The 16,993-nt window shown below is 45.6% G+C and overlaps 1 protein-coding gene across 1 annotated transcript in view; it reads right to left on the bottom strand.

Annotated features, from left to right (window-relative positions):
* The window catches only part of LOC140393866 (plakophilin-1-like), an 80,723-nt gene that overhangs the window by 33,059 nt on the left and 30,671 nt on the right, over positions 1–16,993 (bottom strand). The window contains exons 4-6 of the mRNA XM_072480405.1: positions 9,649–9,778; positions 8,165–8,372; positions 7,419–7,581 (exon numbers count right to left, since the gene is read on the bottom strand). Coding sequence (XP_072336506.1) covers positions 7,419–7,581; positions 8,165–8,372; positions 9,649–9,778 — 501 coding nt within the window. The remainder of the gene's footprint in view (positions 1–7,418; positions 7,582–8,164; positions 8,373–9,648; positions 9,779–16,993) is intronic.

Genomic DNA, 16,993 nt, shown 5'->3' with positions numbered 1-16,993 from the left:
ATACAGTCTTAAGATATTTGGCAGTGGGTGGGAGGGGGATCCCTTCAGGGGCGAGAGGCAAGTATAGCCCCCGGGCGTCAGTGGGACATGCTTGGGCTGTGCCCTGGCAAGGTTGGCAATGATAGGTTGCATGCCAGATGCCAAGCTGGCAGTGCCAACCTGTGCTGGGGGCAGTCACATGTAAGGACCCTTATGGGAGGCCCATGGAGGGAGGGGGGGGCAAGAGGGGTTGTGTGGACAGTGTGGGGGATAGATCTACCTGTGATGACTGCCCAGGGAGGGTTATGGGGAGGTATAATCTGCCGGCGATAACTATCAAGGGGGAGGGGGTCATGCTCGAGACCACCCCACCCTCCGAGAAGTGGCTTGTCTGCTTTTCGGCTGTAGCCTTTAAAGATCACGCCCAGAGTTGTTTGAAGCCAGTTCCCGGCTCTAAGAGTTCTCACCTAGCCAGAGTGATGGTGGTAACTATGCCCAGTCATTATTTTTTCTCCCCCAAGAGGTTCAAGTTTCCATGAGAAATGCCACTGGCTCTGTCGGCAGGATTCATTCCATTTTTCTTGCCTGGACTGACACTTTACCATTTTTTGCTGAACAATCTGCCCAGGGTGTCAGTTTCTAAACATTGCATGTGTCATTCTTTGTAACTTTAATGATGCAAAGTCAGGTCTGCCCGTAATCTGGAAATTCTGCACAGTGGAGCCACATTCTTTATTTTTAAAAACGTACTTGAAATTAAAATGAAATGAAATACTTTAATCCAAACATGTGTAAAAACCAAGCAACTTATAAAAGCAAGCAACACTCCACAAACTCACAATTCTTCCCCCTTTTAACCCTCTCCCCCTGATTCGTGCTTCAGGAACCCAGTGGATGTTTGGTATCCAGCAATTGGTTTGCACACCAAATGATACATTTCACGACGGCGCGAACAGGGCCCGAGCACGACCTATTCTGGCCGCCACAGGGGGCCAGTATGGCGCTGGAGTGGTTCACGCCACTCCAGCGTCCTTACGTGGCGCCAAATGGGCACGGCGCCAACCCTCACATGCGCAGTTGGGGCAGCCCAATCCTGCGCATGCGCGGGGAACGTCTTATGCATGCCGGCCCCACACCAACATGGCACCGGTGTTCTGGGGCCGCGCGCGGAAGGAGGTAGGCCCGGGGGGGTGGGGGGAAAGAGGCGGGCCAGACCCCATCGGAGGCCACCCCGGTGAAGGAGCCCCCCTCTCTCCCCCGCCGCCCCCCAGCGTTCGGCACCGGTGGGAACCTGTCGTGTCGTAGCGGCCGCTCGGGCCATCCGGGCCGGAGAATCGCCACTCGCCGGTTCTCCGAGCGGCCCGGTGTGAATCGCGCGCCGCTGGTTTCTGGGGGGTGGGAGAATCACGTGCGGGGGTTGGGCGGTGTGGCGAGATTCGCGTGGCACCCCGGCGATTCTCCCACCCGGCGTGTGTGTGTGGGGGGGGCGGGGGGGAGAATAGCGCCCATGGTTTTTAGGAAACAAGACACTTTTCAGACTAATGCGAACATAGTTGCTTTGCGAAAGATGTTTCCAAAGATCACTCAACACCCTGACTTGGAAATATATCGCCACTCCTTCACTGTCGCTCGGGCAACATCCTAGAACTCTCTCCCTAACAGCACAGTGGGTGTATCGATACCTCAAGGATTGCAACGGTTCAAGAAGGCAACTCACCACCACCTTCTGAAGGGCAACTAGGGATGGGCAATAAATGCTGGCCTAACCAGCGTCGCCCACATCCTGTAAATTAATTTTTAAAAAAAGATTACTCTTCGGATCTTGAGCTGATATTAAAAATTCATGTTTCTATCAAGGGTTACTGGTATTAGATAGGAATGGAAGTGGTAGGTAATTTCTACCTCTCTAAATCCAGGAGCACAAAATGTTGTTTCAGACAACAATCTGGCAAATGCCAGTGTTTCAAATGTAAGCAAAGAGAATTATAATGTCCTCAAATGTGGTCATTTACATTGTTTAATGAATGTAATGGGGTGTTTTCATCTTTACAGACAGTATGGGAAGGTATTTAATTGGGGGAAGGGAAATTATACTGCTATTAGACAGGAGCTGAGGAGCATAAAGTGGGAACATTGTTCTGGGGAAATGCACAACAGTAATGTGGGAGTTGTTTAAGGAGCACGTGCTGCAAGTGCTGGATAGTTTTGTCCCACTGAGACAAGGAAGGAATGGTAAGGTGAAGGAGCCTTGGATGACAAGAGAAGTGGAGCTTCTAGTCAGGTGGAAGAAGGAAGCTTACGTAAGGTTGAGGAAGCAAAGATCTGGCACATCTCTAGAGGGTTACAAGGTAGCCAGGAAGGAACTCAAAAAATGGACTTAGGAGAGCTAGAAGGGGGCATGAAAAAGCCCTGGCGGGAAGGATTAGGGAAAACCCCAAGGCGTTCTACACTTATGTGAGAAATAAGAGGATGATCAGAGTGAGAGTAGGGCCGATCAGGGATAGTGGAAGGAATTTGTGCCTAGAGTCTGAGGAGATGGGAGGAGGCCCTATATGAATATTTTGCTTCAGTATTCACTAGAGAGGGGGACCTTGTTGCTCCTGAGAACAGTGTGAACCAGGTTAATAGACTCGAACAGGTTGATATTAAGAAGGAGGATGTGCTGGAAATTTTGTAAAGCATCAGGATAAATATGTCCCCTGGGCCTGAGGGGATATACCCAAGGTTACTACGGAAAGCGAGGGAGGAGATTGCTGCGCCGTTGGCGATGATCTTTGCGTCCTCGCTCTCCACTGGACTATTACCGGATGATTGGAGGGAGGCAAATGTTGTTCCCTGTTCAAGAAAGGGAATAGGGAAATCCCTGGGAATTACAGACCCATCAGTCTTACATCTGTGGTGAGCAAAATATTGGAAAGGATTGAGAGATTTAGGATTATTTAGAAAAACATAGTTTGATTAAAGATAGTCAGCATGGCTTTGTGAGGGGCAGGTCATGCCTCACAAGCCTCATTGAATTCTTTGAGGATGTGACGAGGCACATTGATGAAGGTCGGGCAGTGGATGTGGTGTATATGGATTTCAGTAAGGCATTTGATCAGGTTACCCATGGTAGGCTCATTCAGAAAGTTAGGGGGCATGGGATACAGGGAAATTTGGCTGTCTGGATACAGAATTGGCTGGCCGAAAGAAGACAGCGAGTGGTAGTGGATGGAAAGTATTCCGCCTGGAGGTCGGTGACCAGTGGTGCCCGGCAAGGATCTGTTCTGGGACCTCTGTTCTTTGTGGTTTTCACAAATGACTTGGATGAGGAAGTGGAAGGGTGGATTAGTAAGTTTGCCGATGACACAAAGGTTGTGGGAGTTGTAGATAGTGTTGAGGGCTGTTGCAGGTTACAACAGAACATTGACAGGATGCAGAACTGGGCTGAGAAGTGGCAGATGGAGTTCAACCTAGATAAATGTGAAGGGATTCATTTTGAAAGGTCAAATTTGAATGCTGAATACAGTATTAAAGGCAGGATTCTTGGAAGTGTGGAGGAACAGAGGGATCTTGGGGTCCAGGTACATAGTTCCTAAAGTTGCCACCCAGGTCGATAGGATTGTTAAGAAGGCATATGGTGTATTGGCTTTCATTAACAGGGGGATTGAGTTGAAGAGCCGTGAGGTTTTGCTGCAGCTTTATAAAACCTTAGTTCGACCACACTTGGAATATTGTGTCCAGTTCTGGTCGCCTCATTATAGGAAGGATGTGGATGCTTTGGAGCGGGTACTGAGGATGCTGCCTGGAATGGAAGGCATGTCTTATGAAGAAAGATTGAGAGAGGTAGGGCTTTTCTCACTGGAGCGAAGAAGGAAGAGAGGTGACTTGATAGAGGTGTACAAGGTGATGAGAGGCATGGATAGAGTGGATAGCCAGAGAGTTTTCCCCAGGGCGGATAATGGCTGTCACGAGGGGACATAGTTTTAAGGTGATTGGAGGAAGGTATAGGGGAGATGTCAGAAGTAGGTTCTTTACACAGAGAGTGGTGGGTGTGTGTAATGTACTGCCAGCAGAGGTGGTGGAGTCGGAGTCATAAGGGATACGGACCCAGCAAGTGTAGAAGATTGTAGTTTAGTCGGACAGCATGGTCGGCACGGGCTTGGAGGGCCGGAGGGCCTGTTCCTGTGCTGTACATTTCTTTGTTCTGGGACATTTAAGTGACTCTTGGACAGGCACATGGACTGCAGTAAATTGAAGGGGTGTAGGTTAGGTTGACCGTAGATTAGGATAAATGGTTGGCATAACATTGTGGGCCAAAGGGCCTGTACTATGCTGTACTGTTCTATGTTCTCTCAGTGCCCAGGATTAACCAATGAATGTAATATCAATTCTAGGAAAGGAAATCCAACACCCTTACCTGGTCTGGCCTACGTGTGACTCCAGACCCACAACAATGTGGTTGACTATTAAATGCCCTCTGAAATGACCTAGCAAGCTAACCAGTTGTATCAAAACCACTAAAATGTCCACAAGAATGAAACTGAAAAGATCAGAGGGCAGATAGATCAGAGGAGCGCTGACAAAACTTGTCAGTGGGAATAGGGCAGCATGGTAGCACAGTGAGTAGCACTGTTGTTTCACAGCTCCAACGTCCCAGGTTCGATTCCCGGTTTGGGTCACTGTCTGTGCAGAGTCTGCACGTTCTCCCAGTGTCTGCGTGGGTTTCCTCCGGGTGCTCCAGTTTCCTCCCACAAGTCCCAAAAGACGTGTTGTTAGGTAATTTGGACATTCTGTATTCTCTATCCGTGTACCCGAACAGGTGCCGGAACGTGGTGACTAGGGGCTTTTCACAGTAACTTCATTACAGTGTTAATGTAAGTATACTTGTGACAATAAAGATTTTTTTAATTTTTATTTTTTATAAAAGGTGGGGGGGGGGGGGGTGACACACTCATCACTGGTTGGAGTCATATCTATCACAAAGGAAGAGGGTTGTGGTTGTTGGAGGCCAATCATCGGAGTCCCAGGACATCACTGCAGAAATCCCTCCAGGTGCTCTCCTATCCCACCTTCAGCTGCTTTATCAATGACCTTCCATCATAAGGTTGGAAGTGGGGATGCTCACGGATGTTCAGCACCGTTCGTGACACCTCAGATATGGAAGGAATCCGTACCCATATACAGCAAGACCTGGACAACATTCAATCTTGGCTGATGATACTTTGACACTTAAGTGCCAGGCAATGACCAGGAGAAAATACAACTATCTCCCCATGATATTCAATGACCTTACCATCACACTATCAAACAACCCTACTATCAACAACCTGGCAGCGGTCATTGACCAGAAACTGGACTGATAAAAACACATAAATACTGTGGGTACAAGAGGTTAAGAATTCTGTGGAGAGTAACTCACTTCCTTGATTCTATGATTGTATGATTCCTGACACCCCAAAGACGGTTTACCAAGTACAAGGCACAAGTCAGGAGTGTGATGGAATACTGTCCACTTGCCTGAATAAGTGTCGGATTTCCTTTCCCAGTACTGATATTACATTCATTGATTAATCCTGGGCAAAATTTTCATCTCTTATATTTTGTGCTCAAAATATCCTTCACATGCACCTTTCTTCATTTGCCAACATAATAACAAAAATCCAAGTTTGCAAGTTCTTCGCTGACTATAAAGCACTTGGGAATATACGAAGCTTGTGAAAGGCACATTATAAATGCAAGTCTTTCATTTTTCTCCAAAGTGTTCATCATTAGTCACTTGAAGGAGGGTCTTCTGTCTGACCCGCACTGTTACTTCCAAATCATTTGCAATATCGCGCTACATAATCCATCCACTTTTTCCATGTGATCCAATTTTCTGTACATAGAAAACTTTTTTAAAAATCTCTCAAACTCCAGTTTAATAAATCCTGAAAATATGCAACTACCGATGATCCCCCATCAAGTATATGAAAAAGAAAAGACAGGTAGTGTTTTGGTATGGAGGAATCTTTCACTGACGCCAATAGAATATTTTCTGTTCTCACTTCACAGAGTATAAAAATAGACAGCATCTCCAAACCTTCTTCAACCAATACTGAAAAAATAGTCACCTTTCATTGTGCTGCCATTTGGATTAATACTAATTAAGTCAGGCAATGCCAGGAATGGCGAGTACCTGATCAGAGCTTATTTGCATGCATTTTAATCTCATCAGTGATGCCATGGGGAGGGGGGCTTGGTCTGGACTGGTGGGTGCCAGGTTGGGGGTTTCCCCTGGGATGGGGGCTGCTTTGGGTCTGTGAAGCCTGCTTTCTTTCATGCATAACACCCCATAACAAGGCAAAGCACAGCTGCAGCTTTGCCCTAAAATCTCACAGGACAGAGGCATTCGCATGCAGCTTGTTTCTTGGAAAAGCATTTCACTCCTCTTGAAGTTTCAATCGGCTCTGTGGTTTCACTGTTGCAGTGTGTCTCATTTTATCTCTTTGTACTTGCTTGTTTACATTGAATGTCGCATCCCATTGACTATTGTGAGCCTCTGTCATTTCATGGTTGCAATGTGCCTGTTGTTATCCTTTTATATTTGGTTGTTTCCATTGAATTCACACCCCATTGACTTTTACAAGCCTCTTGATTGATAGCTCAAGACTATCGGAAAGGAGGGATTAGCTTTTATTTATAGCACTTCACAGTCCATTAACACTGACGTGCTTCCTCCTTTGAGTAGGCATCCTATCAAACCGCATTTTTTCTATAGTGGATTTCTTTCTACTCTGAAGTGCTTCCTACAAAGAGTAGGTGCTCTGTCTGACAGCATTTTTTAAAGACTATATCTTTTTCAACCTCATGCCTGAACAGCATGCCTGCAGACGGGCTGTTTTAGCACAGGGCTAAATAGCTGGCTTTTAAAGCAGACCAAGGCAGGCCAGCAGCACGGGTTCAATTCCTGTACCAGCCTCCCCAAACAGGCGCCGGAATGTGGTGACTAGGGGCTTTTCACAATAACTTCATTTGAAGCTTACTTGTGACAATAAGCGATTTTCATTTCATTTTATTTCAGTGGAGTTACTTTTCCACCATAAAGGCAGCTGGCACCAGTCAGACATTAAAGTGCAAGGATTCCTCAATGAGGACCTTCTCGCAGCCACTGTTAAATTCTCTGGATAGCTGTGATGACCACCCTGGGGGCTCGGAGGCTTTTGTCGGTGATCAGGGACACATGCAGTAGGGGTATTCGGAGATCAGGGTGCCTCTTTGGGTCCCACACACCACATTTAAAGGTGCAAATCACCCGTCTCCAAAATAACTTCTAAGTCTGGGTGGATGCACTCTGGATTTGTGTTTCCTGCTGGATATTTTGTTTCCTTCAAAATAATTTGGGAGAATTGCGTCCTTTGCATTTTACCTGGTTATACCAGAGTCGTATTCCCGCACCAATGGAGCAGTGACAACCATACCTTAAACATCCAGTGGCATTGTAGAAAATCTCATAATCAGTAGTTTTGTTTCCATGTTCCTCAGAAGCATATGGAATAATCACAGATTCAGTCAGGACTGGCAAGGCATCATTAATCAGGTCCTCCTTCAGGTCATCACATGATGAAAGATTCCATAAAAGCCCTAAAACATGAAAAATACTTGACAAACTGAATATGCCATGTACAAACCGAAGCAATCACTGGTTTTGAAACTAACATTCTTTGCGTAGCCTCATCTTTTGTATAATTTTTAAAATAGCTTCCTTTAGACTACTTTTATGACACAGGGATCTTGAAATGAGCACTTAAAGCCAGTACAACTTCAGATATCAATTCTATGATACAAATCAAACAATAGCCTACATATGAATGGTCAACAAGCGACAAACATCTATCATGAAACACAGCATTTAACAGGCTACATCATGAACCAAAGATTTAAGGGAATTGGACTACTTGTAGCCTGTCAATGAATCCAGACAAGTTGGCAGATTCCCGGTGTCTATCTAGATTATTACATGCCTCAGAATGCAAATGGCATTAATCTAGTGAATAGGTAAAATAGGCTATGTTTTTATTACTTCCTTATGGATTAATAGTATGTCTTTTAGAAGCTTTCATAACCTGCAGAAGACCAAGACACCCACAGTAGCAAGTAATAATTGACTGCGTTGTGTTCCAAGAAATACTCCATAAGAAGTCCTCCAATGAAACAGAAATTTTACCTGTTATTTGCTTGTGTGTTTCTGGATCATGTGTTTCTTGGAGGAGATGAAGTATTTGTTTGATCCCACCATATTTCTTTACTTGAAGCTTGTTGGTGGTGTTCTTGTAGACCGCATTCCGAAGGGCTCCACAGACAGATTGTTGAACATTGTCATTTTTGATTCTCAAGAGGCTGATGAGATGAGGAATTGCACCCAATCTGTAAATCTGGAAACCACATTAGTTATTTATTCTAGCTGGATAAGAAGTACTACATAATGAATGACTTAGAATGGCTATTTAAGCAGTCAACAATCTCACATTTAGTAGCAGATAGTGAACATCAGTCATGCAGAAAATGTACACACGAGACTTACTTGTTTTGAAAAGGGGGTGATGTGAAGCGGACATAAAGCAAGAGCTAAAGAACTCAGGAGTTTTTTTTGTTCTTTAGGAGTTCTTTTGTTCTTTATGAGTCCTGATTAAAGGTCATTGAGCTGAATCATTAATCCAGTTCATTTTCATACCACAGATACTTCTAAATTTGCTAACCAGAGGGCAAGAAGGCATTGGGGCTGGAATAAATGGCCAAAGAATATTTCCCAAATAAAGGAAAGATCTAGAAAATGAGCCATTTAATGTCGAGGTTCAGAAAGGGGATTTAAGTGTGGAATTGGAAAACAGAGCGACGCCGAAAAGGATCAGCCTTCACTCACTCAGTCAGTGGGAGCACTCATAGGGAGGACGCTTAATAGAACATAACGAGCTCGGCCTTGTGAGCTGAATTACCTGCTTCTCTGCTTTTCATTGCTGTAAAGTAAGGTAAAGTCGCCATAGTCCCACATGACCATTGGCTGCTTTCTCCTTGGAGAGGGAGAGTTGACTGGTGGTGATTTGACCCAAGGATCACCACACCTCAGGCGAGGGGCAAGGTTGAGAAGGCGGGGTCTTCACGAATAACCTCAGCCGGTAAGGGAATTGAACCCGTGCTGTTGGCCTCGCTCTGCATCACAAATCAGCTGAGGTAACTGGCCCCCAGTTTGCTGTAAAGCACTCTGGGACATTTTGGGGGCCATAAACAAAGTTAAGTCCAGGTTTGCTCCAAGTTCTGCAAGAAAATGCTGCAGTGAAAACATCCTGTAAACTGCAATGGACCAGGGAAATTACACCATTCCCCAGTGCCTGCAATCATATAGTGAATCACAATGGCAGGATACCCTGTGCATCACACTCCCTACCCTGGCAACTGTTTATATTATTTATGAAGAAGTATGCTCAGTATTGGGCTGGATTGCAAATGTATCCATCAGTGACTCCTGAAATGGTATACCCATTTAAAAAATATATATATTACCAATCTATAATAATGTACAGAATGTACTTGTTAATTTGAACAAGTTTAGGTCAAAAACAAAGTAGGAAGACTTCCTTTGTTTTTCAGGCTAGATATTGTATTTTGTTCAAAATTCCTGTCCCAAGGAATATTTGTAATATTTTACCTTACCACTGTTTTAGCACTATCAGCCTTAAAGCACTCATGCTGGATGTAGGAAGAAGCATAGGCCAGAATTTTAGGATCCTGTTGGGATAAAAGCGTCACTGCCGTTTGTAGGTTCATCTCGGAATCAATTACTCTGGAATAGGTCAGAAAGATTAGTGTGACAACATTGAAGTTTGTAGCTATACATCATCTCTGGATGAAAAATGCATGCTTTTATTTACTATTGAATAATGCATCAAGATAATATCAATGCAATCCATAACCATATAGTATTTAGGAGATGCAAAATGTGAATAAGTGCAGTCAGAATGTCCAGCTGCAGTTAATTGTATGGTAGAGTCATAATGTTGCCGATCTTATGAATGCAGCAGAATAAACAAAGAAAAATCAAGAAAGCCAAGGATATATAGTAATTGAGCACGTAGGGTTTCTTTGTTTACATTTTGCCCCCTCCCCACCCCACTTCTGTACTCCAGGCCACATTCTGTTCTACTACAGTATGGCATCCCCCACTTCTAGCAGGCACTATGGTACTAATGCGATTAGCGCACTAGACACGCTCCCCATGAAATTCAAAATAAAGAACAAAAATATCAAATATCAAGAAAATACATTTAATGTAAAACGCTACCAGCTGTGTATAAAAAGACGAATTTTGAATTCAGCTATTCCTTTGTAAAAACAATGCAGGCAGAAAGAAGCGGTAATGAAGCGGGTTTCTGGCCACGGTGGGTCCTGTAGTGCAATTTCCTGCTGGATGACCGTAAATCAACAACATAAATGCTGGAAACACTCAGCAGGTCCAGCAGCATTTGTGGCAGAGAGACAGAGGGTGCAATCTACTGGCCACCCGAAAGGCAGCCGCTCCGGGATCTACCCAGCTTGCCACGCCTCACAAGATCAAATGTGATCTCGCGAATGCCACCCATTGTGGGCGGGATCACTATTTTGTATATTTGAGAAGGACAGCCAATCTCACACTAACATGCATTTCCCAGAGGTATCCACGAAATTGGGATCTAACACTTTGCCTCAGAGACCTTGGACAAGCACCCTTCAGTGCTGTTCTCCACAACCAGAGATCAGACAGAACGGCACTCGTAGGGGTCTCCCAGAAGATCAGAGGCCCCCAGCTCCTTGCCCTGTAGGCAGGGTGGCATTGTGGCACTGCTGCTGCCAGTTGGGCACCCTGGCAGTGCCACATAGGCACCTAGCTGGCAGGGGCACTGCCAGGGTTCCCAGGTGACACTGCCAAGGTGCCAGGCTGGCATTTTTTCTATGCCAGGGTCAGGCCTGCAGGTGCCCTGCATGAGTGCGGTGGGGTGTCAGGGGTCAAGAGATTAGGAAACCATTGCACTGAGGAGTTCTGGCTAGTGGAGCACCTCAGTGCAGGAAACAGGACTAAATGTGGCCTCGTCAGGGAGTTCCCACTGAGGTGCTGAATTGAACCAGAGTCCCCGTAGATACGGAGGTGTTTCTTGGTACTACGAGCACCCGTCCCAGGACTCTGTTCTGATTCCGCCCAGACTTCATGTTCAGACTGATCTCCCTAGATTTCAGGCATTCCTTAAACTTTCTCGCCCATAGTATAAGATCAATGCTAAACTCCATGTTCTCCCACATGCATACTCCTAACCTTCTCCTCCGCAACATCAAATGTTTAGATGTGACTAATGTAAAGTGTAAATTAATAACATGAACTTCTCAATGATGACCTTATTCTGCTCAAAATATCTGGTAAGGTGATATAGTAATCACGGGTGAGTGACAAATTTGTAGTTTATTATCATGGAGATGGTTAGTGTATTTTGACTGAATTAAACCATAACCGGACTTTAAAATAGGCTGCTTTATCAGTGGGGCAGCACCGGAAATATAGAAAGATCAATGGAGACTGTGACATAGTGGTATTATCACTGGATTAGTCGAGCAGGGACCCAGCTTCACATCCTGCCACTGTAGATGGTGAAATTTGAATTCAATAAAAATCTGGAATTAAAAGTCTAATGATGACCATGAGACCATTAGCGATTGTTGTAAAATCCCATCTGGTTCACTAATGTCCTTCAGGGAAGGAAATCTGTCATCCTTACCTGGTCTAGCCTATATGTGACTCCAGATCCACACAAAATGGTTGACTCTTAACTGTCCCCTCAAGGACAATTGCTGGCACAACCTGCAATGCCCACGACTCATGAACAAACGAATATGTATAATAGTGATACAATCATAACATTGGTTGCTATAATCCAAAGTCATATAGTACTTGACTGTTGAACTGAGAACAAATGCAGGCTGTAAAGTTTGTCGGTATTTGTGCAGATAATGAGAATGAGCTTTCAGATCCAAATGACACGCATCAAAATGTGAAATGTGACACCATTTTGAATTGGAAATTAATCTTCAGAAGTAGGTCGCATCCAATGTACATCTGCCCAACTCTCACCCACCATGACAAAGGCCCACAATTCTGATTTTTGTTCCTCCATTGTGCAAAAGTGGCCTTATTAAAAAGCAGGAAGAATATAAAGCTGTGTGTCAGGTGGCCCATCTAAAATACTTTGTGCAAACTACTCAATTCCTATTGCAGGAGAGCACACCATCACTCTGCATAAACAAAGCCAAATGTGCTTGAACGTAAATGATGGGACAGCAAAGGGCCAAATCAGTCTCATAGAAATGCTGCCATTTACAGCACAATTCTAAATATTTAGGTTAAACTTGTAGAAAGGAATGGCAAGTTGCCCGCATGACTTTAAAATCAGGAAGCAGTTGAGCTCACAGCTTTCTAATGTCAACAAACTTCGTCTGGGCCATCAGCTTTGATGGAAGCAATTAGAAAGATCAGCAGTGCAACTAAAGGACACTTTCATGAACCATTACCTTAGGCCTCACCATGGATATTTGCACATTGTCTCTATGATGGAGAGGGCAGAGGAAATGAGTGAGGCATTCAGGCAAAGGTTACACCCAAAAAAGACCAACTAGGAACACCCTCCACAAACTATACTACGGACTTCAGGATCACTCCAATGAAGTCGGCTTAAGGAGGAAAAAGTTATATAAGGAATTGTCTTCACTGCAGACTGACTTTCAAAAATACTCTTCTAGGCGGGATTATTCGGCCTCACAGCTGCGTGTTTCTCAGCAGTGGGAGACGGCATGCCGTTCGCTGGCGGTAGGATTCTCCGTTCTCAATGACACTACCTGACACCGCCGGGAAACCTGTGGGTGGGGGTGCGATGCCAGCAGGACCAGAGAATCCCATCACCAGCAAGCGGCCAGAGAATTCCTGCCACTATCTTTAGAAAGCATCTCCACATCATGGGCAAAATTCTCCGGAAACGGCGCGATGTCCGCCGCCTGGCGCCCAAAACGGCGCAAATCAGATGGGCATCGCGCCGCCCCAAAGGTGCGGAATGCTCCGCATCTTTGGGGGCCGAGCCCCAACCTTGAGGGGCTAGGTCGGCGCCGGACTGATTTCCGCCCCGCCAGCTGGCGGAAAAGGCCTTTGGTGCCCCGCCAGCTGGCGCGGAAATGACATCTCCGGGCAGCGCATGCGCGGGAGTGTCAGTGGCCGCTGACAGCATTCCCGCGCATGCGCAGTGGAGGGAGTCTCTTTCGCCTCCGCCATGGTGGAGACCGTGGCGGGGGCGGAAGGGAAAGAGTGCTCCCACGGCACAGGCCCGCCCGCGGATCGGTGGGCCCCGATCGCGGGCCAGGCCACCGTGGTGCACCCCCCGGGGCCAGATCGCCCCGCGCCCCCCCAGGACCCCGCCCGCGCCGCCTTGTCCTGCCGGTAAGGTAGGTGGTTTAATTTACGCCGGCGGGACAGGCATTTTAGCGGCGGGACTTCGGCCCATCCGGGCCGGAGAATCGCGGGGGGGGGGGGGGGGCCCGCCAACCGGCGCGGCGCAATTTCCGCCCCCGCCGAATATCCGGTGCCAGTGACGTCGGCAACCGGTGGGGGCGGGATTCATGCCAGCCCCCGGCGATTCTCCAACCCGGCGGGGTGTCGGATAATTTCGCCCCATATTTTTAGAACACTTCAGATTAAACTGCAGTGCATAAATGTATTTATAAATCTTCTCATTCTTTACCTTTCCATCCTAGTGCCTTTAAATTGTTAAATATATCCCAACACTGTTCTGAGGAAATACCCAAAGGTTAGGTAATGCTAGTGGGACTTGGCTGCACTGTGGTACCATCAGCTTCTGGAGTCCAATCTGTCTTTTTTCTCATAGATTTGGAGGCTTCGGAGGACTTTATAAAAGTTTGTGTCAACAATGCAGGTGCATGGGCAGCTTAAGTCCATGCCTCAACGCTTGCGTGAGAAGGAACCGGAGGATCTGGCTCAAGACACCAGAAAAAGATGGCATCATGAAGGTGAATTCTATCTATGCCACGTATACAGGGCGGATTTTCCATTCAACCCGCTGTGTTTCACAGCAGGAGGGTGGCTTGTCATTGTCAACGGGGTTTCACGTTGAATGCACCCCTCACCCCCAGGACAGCTGGAAAATTCCAGCCATTGTGTCCAGAATTTGAGTGCCGGAGGAAAATCTGATGGTATCAATTAGATCCTTCAGATCCCAAGAAAATGGTACCCTGCATCTTGCAAAGCTGCTTGCCATCGTTCTCACTAAACAGTCCTCCAATGTGTCAAATTGCAATCTTTGGATGTACTGACTAATCTAAACATCTCTCAATTGGGAGGTGGGAATGGACAGACAAATTTGTTTCCCTTACATCCCAGGCAGCATGACGTTCGGTGTCAAAATTCTTTCCCTGTATTGACATATAGATCTATCCATTTAGCCACCCCATCTATCCATTTCTGATTCTCTAAGATCGTCCTAAGTGTGTCGACAAAAGTGAGATGCACATCCAAAATCCTGTCTTAGAGCAAGCCACTAGTGATGAGCCCCTGGACTCTGGAATCTGGGACTGACTGCTGCAGTGTCTCCACTTCCCACTCTCTGATCTATTTTCCAACTGCACCTCCTTGCGTTCTCCCAACATAATCTTCCACCCTTACCAACCACAACGCTCCACTCCTACATACCCCAGCCCCCTCCTCCTCCTCCTCCTCCTCCTCCCCCCCCCCCCCCCATCCATATCCCTCCATAATCCCACCCACCCATCCCATTCACCTCATCCCATCCCTTCCCTTCCTTGGGTCTCTTCCTGATAGTTTCTGACTTTAATCTCTACAGTGACCTATTTGAAGCCCAGCTACTTCCACCTCTTGTATATATTGGACACAGATCAGGAAATTTTTCAACAGCAATTTACTGACCCTAATTGGTCATGCTGTTACCTGAAGATAAAGTTCTGCTCCACCTCAGTTCTAACAGTGCAATGTCACAATATATAATTTAATATCAAGTCCCTCTGGTGCTTATATTCTTCAAATTATCACGATCCTGGACCAGACCCCAAAAGTGGCTAGGATAGTGGACAGAAAGCCCAATATTTTATTTTAATTTAGCAAGACTGTGAGGAAAGGATATCTCTCTCTAGGAGCGATTTCCTGCAAAATAGGGTCATGTTATATTAAAACAAATTTTATTCTTAATAGTACTAAAATATCTTTGACATCAAATAAGAAAAATAGCTTACAATTATCCCTTGAACATTGCTAGTCAATACAGTGACACAATAATCCTTAACTGCTATCTTTATTCCCACTCAAACAACAAAATAATCTCAGCTCTCAATCCAAATACAGTTAGCCCTCAGGAATACCTGCTGTTTGCAGCAGCACGGTGGCGCAGTGGTTCGCACTGCTGCCTCACGGCGCCGAGGACCCGGGTTTGATCCTGGCCCAGGGTTACTGTCCGTGTGGAGTTTGCACATTCTGCCTGTGTCTGCCTGGGTCTCACCCCCACAATCTAAAGATGTGCAGGGAAGGTAAATTGGCCAAGCTAAATTGCCCCTTAATTGGAAAAAATAATTGGGTACTCTAACTTTATTTATTTTTTTAAAGGAATACCTGAAGTTCAGAGATGTCTGACCACTGTACTTTGAGACTGTTGTAAGAGCTAGACCTGAACCTAGTCAGAACCATGCAGAAATTCTGGCTGCATTTCTTCATAAGCTGCTGCTCAGCTTGTTTCAGCTCACCATCAAATCATACAATTCAGAACTGCTTGGGAAAAAATGCTCATCTATCTACTGACATAACTTTAACTAAACTGCAGTGAGAGAAGCTGCTTGACTTCTGCTCACATCTCAATCCAAAACGTAACTAAACTGCAAATCGCCAGGTACCTTAAATCCTCCCAATAATTACATCATTTTACCAAGGTGAAATCTACTAAATCCACAGGGAATTCCATTAATCCAAACAAAACTCGCAGGGCAGCACAGTGGTTAGCACTGCTGCTTACAGTGGCAGAAATCCGATTCCGACCTCAGGTGACTGTCTATATGGAGTTTGCACATCCTTCCCGTGTCTGCGTGGGTTTCCTCCACAGTCCAAAGATGTGGTTAGGTGGATTTGCCGTACTAAATTGCCCCTAGGTAGTCGGTACAGACTTGATGGGTTGATTGTCCTCATTCTGCACTGTAGGGATTCTTATGATTAACCCAAGCTTTTTACGATGCCTTAATTTCACCCGGCTCCCAAAACCTTTCAAAGCAGGATTCAAAAATATTACTGCAGCAGTCATACACACACTAACCCAGTCTTTTAACCCTTACTGCAGCAAATACATATAAAACAATGGGCGGGATTTACCGACCGCCCCGCCACGTGTTTTTCAGCGGTGGAGGCGGCCCGCCAGTGAGAACTGCCACTCCCGCATTGTCAATGGGATTGGTGCACCAGTGTGGGACCGGAATTTCCCGCTGGGGTGAACAGCTGGTAATTCCTGCCAATATATCGGAAATACCCACATTAATCACAAAGTAGAGAGAACAAGTCTGAATTTGCAGGATGTTCACTAAAATAGAAAAGTACTGGATGGACAGATGTGAAGTAGCTTTATTGTCACACAAAATATCAAATCTCTATCAGGAGATTTTCTATTTTAACTCTGATAGTGGGACAGGAACAAATACAATCCCTATTAAAGCTGGTGTTATTCAGAGCAGGAATAATCTAGATTCCTGATTCTGAGAAACCTCACTGCTATTTTCTTCCATCTTTATTGCTTTCGCTGGATGTGACAAGGACCAATGGAACTTTTTAACACCCAACCATGAGCAGTAATCTCTAATCAGTTGTATGACTCAAAGAATCACACTGTTTAAAAAAAAGATTAAATTAAACAAAGTCGCCCATTGTTCTGCCCCCTGCTATTATTTAGTAACGGAATGAGAGGACCGGTGTGGATTTTACAAA

Source organism: Scyliorhinus torazame, chromosome 17 (genome assembly GCF_047496885.1).
Source record: "Scyliorhinus torazame isolate Kashiwa2021f chromosome 17, sScyTor2.1, whole genome shotgun sequence".
Taxonomy (NCBI): Eukaryota; Metazoa; Chordata; class Chondrichthyes; order Carcharhiniformes; family Scyliorhinidae; genus Scyliorhinus; species Scyliorhinus torazame.
Note: the sequence above shows the minus strand (reverse complement) of the source record. Positions and strands in the feature narration are given on the sequence as shown.